At 35.0% G+C, this 9,386-nt stretch overlaps 1 protein-coding gene across 1 annotated transcript; it reads right to left on the bottom strand.

Annotated features, from left to right (window-relative positions):
- Window positions 1–763: 763 nt before the first annotated feature.
- LOC104166427 (splicing factor, suppressor of white-apricot homolog) lies at window positions 764–8,932 on the bottom strand (the record flags this gene model as incomplete). The annotated part of the gene is made up of 6 exons (XM_009706351.1): window positions 764–954; window positions 2,487–2,720; window positions 5,299–5,476; window positions 7,770–7,863; window positions 8,231–8,362; window positions 8,695–8,932. Coding segments are annotated over 6 exons (1,067 nt in total), but the record flags the coding sequence as incomplete, so codon positions are not given.
- Between the last annotated feature and the right edge of the window lie 454 nt (window positions 8,933–9,386).

The following is a 9,386-nucleotide window of genomic DNA, read 5'->3' as shown; positions in this document are numbered from 1 at the left end:
TTGCCACTACCTGTAAATATAACTTCAGTTTAAAAATCATATCCTTATAATAAACAACATATTCTGTAACTTCCAAACTAAACTTGAGCCTAAAAGAGAGAGAAAAACATCCTAGCATTCTAAGCATTTAAGGAGTTTACATTAAATACTCAATTAACACAAAGAGGACGGACAGCAACCACTATAAAGCCTAGTTTTCTTCCACCTGTGTATTTGTTTTCTTGATTAAGGATGTCCCAGTGAGAAACCTTAAATCACATAGATCAGTTCACTAACTATTCATCTCAGTTTCATGCCAGTTAAATTAATAAAAATCAAACAACAAACCCCAGCAGAACAGGTGCAAAATAAGTCTTAAAGTAAGCTCAGTTGCCTGTGATGCGTTTCTGAACTTGAAGATGTCTACTCACATCAAAATACACATTAAAAAAGTAAATATCACAACAGATATCCAACTACTCTTGGAAGGTAAGCATTCTAGTTCATGGACCATGAGTACAGAGTTAAACCTGCAAGTTCATTTTCCTTCAACTGGCTAACTGATCCCTGAATTATGCATCATATTGCTCTACTAGTTCTTAACGACGGATGAGACACATATGTAAGATAACTGAAAAAGATTAACGGCGTTTAAAATTCAAATTTCTCCCCATTTAGAAAAGCTTCTATCTCTTCAGTCAACTTCATAACATACTGTCAGATTCACACTCCATAGGCAAGTTTTCTGCTAGCTTTACGTAAAGAGAAATTTATTCCTGCTTACCTCGTTATTGAAGGAATTCTCTTCAATTTTGTCAGTTTCTGCCTCTGCCAGAGGGTTTTTCAGGGTCTGCAAGAATAGTGCAGCTTTCCTTTTGCGCTCTGCTTGTAATTGCTTTTCTTTTGATTCTTTGGAGGCCTGTGCAAGCTTCTCTCTTGCTGCAGCTGCTAATCTATCCTCTAGTTTCTGTTTTGCTAAGAAAGACAATTAAGTTTACAGTGAGTCACACTTGGGGAACTTAGGTTTCCTTGAAACAAACACACCTCTCCAACACAAACAACCAAACAGCCCCTCCAACCATTCTCAAATCTAATACATCCATTCAAAGACATAATAGGGATTTACCAGCTTGAAATTATTAAATTCCAAAGCATCTTAATTCAGAGATATATCACTTGCTTGACGAAAAGCAGTAGAGGTGAGGTAAAAATTTTTAAGCTTAAAGAAAGTGACATGAAAATCCAATCCTGAAAATACTTGTCCTTTTCTATTTACAAAAGCTATCTAAAAAAGTAGCATTGTAAATTCAGAAGCTTTTTCTTGTACTTGTTAGAGCGATGCAAAATCTCCATTTTGCTCTTTCCACAGATCTGATCTTTACCTTACATATCCCAGCTCTATTTATATACATCTTAAATGTTTACACAAAAGGCTGCTCCAGAAATTTTCAGAAACTGTTTCACCACTGTTATAACCAACAGTTATAGTTATGTGATTACAGAAAAAGTGAATTTATTTAACTATGCACTTAATGGATATTTAGTCTAACCTCTTTCATCTTACATTTCCACTTTTGTGTTCTGTGCACGTACAAGACGACTGGTTTTTTTGTTCAACCGCACAGGTTTTTCAACATGCAACTTTTTCCAAATATGTTTTAGACTTCCTTTTTATTATCATACAAAATATTTCATATTTGCTTTAGGTATGTATCACCATAGCATACTTTGTGCTACTAAAGTTTACAAAGGAGCTGCTACTTAGAAGTAAAAAAAAATAAATTCAAAAAACAAAAATTAAATTCCTCTGGCATACTCATAGTTCTAAAAGAAATATTAAGTTTTTAAGCTGGTAAATAATGACAGCGTCTCCACTTTATCAAACACTCTCTGCTGTGAAACAGCCTTGGGGAGGAATGGGGGAAATTCGACCCCTTTGAATGAAACGATCTTTTAAATTCACACAGCATCCCCTTCTGTCCTTACATACATAAACACAGTAACAGGAAAAACCCATACAAAGACTTAATGGCATGGCATTATGAGGGTAACAAAACATCAACAAGGTGATCTTAGTCTATATGGGAGTGCTACATAACTGAAAAATAGCTTGAAGCATTTCATTGTTCTCTGAAGAAAATGAGAAACGGACATGCCTTTTTCTGGGCTCTCTTAATGCAATCTGGAAATTAGAAGTTTAGTGTTTTACTCAGAGGTTGTAATGGAAAAACAAAATAAAATTCAGAAAGATCATGCATTAAGGCAAAGTACTCGACCCCAGTGTGTTACAAATTTGATTTCAGCTGAGCAACCAATGAAGATTTTATTCTTAACAATAAGCAGGAAACTGTGGGAAAAGAAAAGAATTCTGCTTCTTGTTAACATGACATAATGAAGATTCAAAACACCTAAAGTGCCATACTTATTCATACTCATACACATTACAGTTTTGTAGATTGCCTGAAGGACTCAATCTTTCATTTTGTTTACAGTGTAACATGGGATACCTTGTTTAGCTTCCAACTCCTCCTGTGTAAGTTGAGGTTTTTTCTCTTCAGCAGCAGTACAAGGAGTGGCAACAGCTGGAGTATGGTTTGAAGCACTATTAACATTCTCTTGGCCTTCCTTACCCTCTTCTTCCTCCTCATCACTGTCATCATCTAATTTAACACGGTTTTTCTCCAAAGGAAGAAGGTCATTTTCTTTGGCCTTGATTGCAAAGCTTATTGGAGCAAATGATGCTGTGAATGAATGGGTAGGATTTTACACATCATTAGACTATAGCAGAATGCAAGTTGAATTTCTTGATTTAATCCATTATTCATGTAGACTACATCACAAAAAAAAAAAAAGAACCTTGTATCATTCTTGGATTATGCTAATTATTTTGGGGAAAAGGATAACTCAAATTTTTTTTTTTTTTTTTTAAACAACTGTTGGAAACTTCATTTGCCCTGTAAAGATCTCTCTCAAAGTCTTTTTCTAATACTTCAGTAGCAGTAGGGAAGAAGAAAGGTACTCTAAACCATCTCAGGAATTACATTTCCTGAGATGAGATAAATAACTAAATAATTTTATATTCTGTTCAAAATAAATTTTAGTTTCAGTACTTCTTCTTTTCCCTAATGAATAATCTATTCTTCCAAGCTTAAGATGAAAACGCTCTGTGCTCAGGCTTCTATCTGACACACTACAAAATGATATGGTCCCTTACGTTTCCTTCACACTAAATCCATGGTTTGCACAACAATAGCATTTGGCAGGCTCACAGAACAGTATTTAAATACTTATTTCCATCTATATGAAAATTAATTACTTTGGGGAGTTAACAACATTTCATTACAGGAGATATAAACACAAAAGCTAAGTACTTTTCCCCAAATGTCTTAGCTAGTTTTGCCGTAGCAAGATTGGTGGCCAACTATTCCTTTCAAGCAGCCCCGACTACTCCAATACTAAAGGACAGCACAACACACTCATGCCAGCACACTCAAAGGAAAAAGAATCTCTGTAAAAAACATAGAATACCACAATAAAAAGGGAATTGTGGATCATTTCAAGCTAAGTTGTACTAATGTATCTTCAAAAAATACTAAGCGCAGCTAATACATAACTATATTTAAGTCTGAACTAATTCTTTTGCCTCACAGAATTTTCCTTGGAACATTTCTTGAGAACCATTTTCTGAAATAAACACGGAATTAATCTCTAAACCATTTATCTAAAATGCAACTTCTAAGAATAAAGAATGGAATCTCTCACACATCTCAAGCAAAGCAACCTACTACCATATGGTCTGCTGCAATATTTATCTTTCTTAGGATGCCTTTTGCATGTATATCCTATAAGATTTCTATTAGGGAAATTTAAATACAATAATAAATTACATACCAAGGTTTATAAAATATAAGCTTTGAATCTTGTAATTCTGGGGTAAGGAAATAGGCCCAGAAATAAAGAATGCAAGAATTCCAAGAGGAGATACTGGAAAAGTTGGAAAATCACTATTATAATACGACAAAACAAATCCTAAAATGGGATTTTACGCCCTCAGAGGCTGAAAGAAAAATCTAGTGTGGATGTTATGTCTGTCTTGCAGCCAAGTACTGTATTTAGGTTACAAGAAAGTGGGATTTGTACCATATTAGAGGAAATGAAAATGAGTTAGGAATAGGATTGTCATGAAATGACTCACTGGTTACACTCCATCATCTAAATTTGAGCAGATTATTATTATTAAAGCACAGGCTCCAGTTTGCCATTTATTAATAACAGAACAACAAGAAAGTATATCATTTTCTGTTGTATATTACATTCTCTTAATAGGGCATCTTTGAAGACAGAGAAGATTGCTTCTTCCCTGCAGAAGCTACTCAACCTGCCCAGAGAAGAAACTGCAGAGCATGGACAGCCAGACATCCACAGCAAAGCGCTTGGAGCTTGCAGCCCATGGAGGTAAAGAAACTGCAGTGCGGAGTAGGAACACAGAAGAATTCCAAGGGACCACAGGGAATAGATAAACTAATCAGCAAATAAAGCAAGCCACTGAAGTGGCAGGAAGGCAGTACCCATCCATGGGAACATGTCAAGCGTGTTTTTCTGGTTTCATTTTTTTTTTCAGTGGCTTTCAGTTCTAGTTAAAAGATCTACATTTCTAGTCTCTACCGAAAAGAAGAAATTTTAAGATCTCTTTTCCTGATAGGTCAGGAAATCAGTTCCCATGTATAAATAATCGCTTCTCCAACTCAGGACACTAATAGTGTGTTAGCTGACTTTGTTTGACTGGCTTCCAAGAGATTCTCCCATTTTGTCCCTCTGCTGCTATGACTGCAAGAGGAAAAACACTCCACTTAGACATGAAAAGGGTCTTTTTTTCCAGTATGACTAACATTCAACACAGGAAGCCTGAGCAAATGAGTAATAAGCTTAGCGTACTTCCTCCATATGTATGGTTTCAAATAAGACTACTGCTTTTATTCAGAAGGAATAACTTCTTTCCTGCATAGAGCTTGAAACTGCCAAGTTTAAAATGACAAAAATAAGATTCTACTGGGGTCACTGATGAAAGCCTTCAACTTTGCACAAAACTGAAATAAAACAATTTATTCTGTCAGACCATAAATACCTGATAGTCTGATAAGACAGAAATATGAAAGCAGTAAAATTATTTATTTCAGTCCTTTTTTGATGCTTCCAGTGAAAATATTTTGCACATGATGAAATTCTTTTCCCTACTTTCCCCCTGCCTCTCCCCATGCCTTTTTTTCTTAAGTATATGCTAACAAATATTTTCACGCCCAACACATCATGCTAACATACCTTTCACCAATTTACCATCACTGATAGTTTTAGAAGGAGGAACATCCTTTTTAGTGCCTGGAACTCCCTTAGCACTTGGCTCAGATGCATCTTCAGGTGCATGTTCATCTGCAAATTGAGTCTCACTTGGTGTATCACCGGCAGTATCTGCTGGAACATCTTCAGAGGAAGATACTCCCTTTCCAAAAGAAATGTGCAAGCTTACTAATTGGGTAGCTGATGAAAGAATTAATGTAGTGTCTGTGGAGCTGCAATTTTGCTAGCTATGTCAAAAATCACATTATCAGCTAATCACATAACAGCTAATTCTACATCAATATGCACTCATGACCAAAAGTCTGCTTCTTATAAATAATGCACTGCTTCATGCAAACCCACAGGCTGCAAAAACTACAGACCTACAGTAAGAGTGTATGCTATTTTATAGTGAAGAAAATGTTCTTCAGCTGGTTCACTTTTGCCAACAACTGTTTTAAAAATTATGTTTTTAAAATTAGACCCTAAAAGCATATACTGTTTTTCCAAAGTATATTATTTCAGGTCTTGATCTCCAGGGTCTGGGACAAAATCCATTAAAGTTAATTCACATCAACAGAATGAAAGCTTATGACATTTTTTCCAAAGGTACAATTGCATGATACCTTGCTTACAAAAATCAAGTTTTAGAGGGATCAACACAGGTTAACGTGTTCGATTTGTTCCTACATTCAGCTGAAGAACATTGGGCCTATCAATATTTTTTGTGGCATTAAATTGATACAGTACAAACGTGCTGAGATTTTTGAAAGAGTAAAGAATTATCAGTTCTACTATTACATGACTGAATCATTCAAGACAACCTCTAAATTCACAGTATAAAAATTTCAAGATGGATATTGTACGACATTAAAAGTATTTACATGGCAAGTCAGGCGATGACATTAACTAATTTAACATTTAAATGAGCCTCTCTCAATAAATAGTTTGGTTGCTTTCCACTGGCTGTTGTTAAGTATACTTAATGTTGAAATACCAGGTATTGAAGAGATCCTTTCATTGCTCCCTGCAGCCATTCCCTGACCAACAGAACTAATCTCTGAAAATCCTCGAAGAGGAAAACCACAAGGAAATCAAGGACTTCATCCTGTATTTACTGAAGCCAGTAGTACAATTTCTTATTAACTTTAACGGCCAAAAGGAGAACAATCAATTGCATTAGTTGACTGTATGTACATTACCAAAGCATAAAGCTAATAATGAAATCATTATTCTAAAAAATTAAAGAGAATGGCATTATCTACAAAACCATGCAGTAGGAAAATATACATTGCTACACATGACCTCAAGGGACTTAAATCAGTTTCTGCTTGCTTCTTAGCTGTACTCATTTGAACACTTAAAACAAATCCTTTACTATTACACTTTGAATAGTATATAATTTCCCCCCAAAATAAATGTTCACAAGTCCTTTATTAATTATGTAAGTATCATGAATTCAACCCACTGGTTTGCAAATAAGAAATTCTAGAGTAACAGTCAGCATTGTGGTACCGGACAATTTTGCATGTACTTTATCAACCGAATAAGGTCATATTTACCACAGCTTATCTTCAAAACCAGTGTTTTCAAAACATTTTTCACTATTAAAACAAAATATTAGACACAAGTGTTTCAAACAGCAACTAGGATTGAATTTCTTCATTTTCCACAAAGTAATTTTGAGTTTACCCACAGGCCTACCTTCTTTAGTTTAAGGCTCCCCAATCTAAGCCTTGAGATGACAAATGACATAGGGCCTAAAAAAAAAATAGCTCTTTCCCATGAAAAGTTAACATCAGATAACTATTTGCAATTTTCTTTGCAGTAAGAGAACAAGCTAATGAGATTAACTAACATGAGTATAGTTAAAAACAAGGATGCCAAGTCTGGGTGTCATCTTCTAAGAACATGGACTAGAAGCAGCAAAGCAAGTAGGAAATGACGTGAGATTTTGAAGCTCCAATATTGTTTCAGTCAATCATGACAGGACTCTTCTTTAACAAAACCTCCATCAGAAAAAAGCATGTCAGAAAAGTAGTCTAGCTACTGTGCTATTGTTCTACAAAGAACCATGAGGCATACGAGAAGGTATTGTTGTTAAAAAGCTATACCTAACACTAATCCCAATCCTACAAAGCTCTAAACCTCCACAAACCATATATTGCCTTGTATAGAAAGCTGAAAAACTTTCAGGTTGCCATTTTATATCACAACCACACTGAGCAGTTGCTTATACTCAAAAGCAAGAACTAAGTATCATACCACCCTTATTTAAATGCTATACGAAACTAAAAAGCAAACAAACAAAAAACCAATTGCATCCTTTGCCAAACAATTTCTCCATAATTCAGTGTTCCATTTTTAAAACATATCATGGTAACGCAATAGATAAGCAAGTCCTTTTCTCACTTACACTGCATTTTTAATATACAAATATAAAAACATACATGTACCTGACAGCTGTCACTGCTCTCTTTTTGAAGGAAGAACTGTTTTTTAAATTCATAATAAGCATTATACTGGTGCCAAGGTTGTAGAAACTCAAATCTGTTAAATGAAAACAGGACATGTGAAAATGCACATGAACATAGTAAATACCAACTTTTTTGTAATTTTCTCTAGCAAATGGAATGCTATCTCATGTTCAGAAGCATTGTAATTTATACCTAAATGTAAGAGGATACACATTCAGAGCGTGCTCTCTAGACACAATTTTTGTTAGGTTGGTTGTTCTGAGGATTTGGGCAATAATGCTTGGCATTACCTTTAAGTAGGTCTCTGAATTTCAATTTAAAAAAAAAAAAAAAAAAGAAAGATAGTACTTGTTTTCTTGAGACCCACATGTCCTGGTAATGTATTTAAAAATGAAACCCTCAACTTTTAAAACAGAAGTTAAAACAATGTTTTCTCTTACCTGAGATCATTCTTGGCACGAACACTGGTTTCAAATTTTATCCCATTCCTAGCAACATACTCAGCTAGCTTATCAATCACAGGTTGAATATCTGGGGGTGGAGGTATAATGGCAACCACTGGAGTAATTGTGCTGAAAAACATCAAAAGTACATCTTTTTTATAAATAGAAAAGAAGTATCTTTCAGACTCTTGCTTTAACAACAAAAACACCATTGAATTGAGGTTTGCTCTCTAGGTTCATTCTGCAGTTAAAATAACTTGATTTCCATCACGTAAAAACTTCATAGTAGCTGAGCAACAATAACCACGTACAATATCAAAGACCAAAGTGAAGGTAATCAAAGCTGTATAAACACTGGTGAATGTTACTGATGGATCACCAATAATAACTCTTACTAAATACTTCATATTGAAGTGCAGAAAAGAGACCCTTCCACCAACAAGCAAATCTATATGTGGTACCTTGTCGTTGTTGTGGTAGAAGTCAACCCACTGCTGCTATTGGTTGTGTCTGGAGGAGGTGGAGGAGTAGTACCAGGGGGTGGAGGTACTGTTGCTACCCCTGTAGTGCTTGATACAGTCACTCCTGCAGGCAACGCATTGTAGTAGGTGGCAACATCTATTCCTGGAGGTGGAGGCGCGAGGCAATAGGTTCCATCAGGTAGCATATAGTAACTATAATACATGGCTGCCACAGTTGCTATAAAAAGACATATTGAAAAACAATGTTCTTATTAGAAGAAAAATACCCAATAAAAAATACATTATTGCATTGGTACACATCGAGAATCCAGATTCACACAACACACTGAGAAATGGTATCTAATTTCTTGTGTAAAAAAAAACACAATGGAAAAAAAGCTCATATTAACACACTTCGGATGAATACTTATTATGTAGATTAAGGGACAGAATCAGAATGTACTGAAGGTCAGCTGGAAGCCAAATAGGTTATGAATAAAGAAGCGAATCAGGAAGACATATTAAAAAGTGACCTAATATGAAACCATTCTTCCTAATCTAATTCACCTCTGGCAGTTTAACTCAGTTGAAACTATGTATGCATTAAGAAAGAAATGCACATATATTCAAAACTAACATCAAGAAATTAAACAACTAGTATCACTATATATATATATATATAGATATATATA

Source organism: Cariama cristata, unplaced genomic scaffold, assembly GCF_000690535.1.
Source record: "Cariama cristata isolate BGI_N322 unplaced genomic scaffold, ASM69053v1 scaffold44808, whole genome shotgun sequence".
In the NCBI taxonomy this organism is placed as follows: Eukaryota; Metazoa; Chordata; class Aves; order Cariamiformes; family Cariamidae; genus Cariama; species Cariama cristata.
This window is presented reverse-complemented; position numbering and strand designations above follow the sequence as displayed.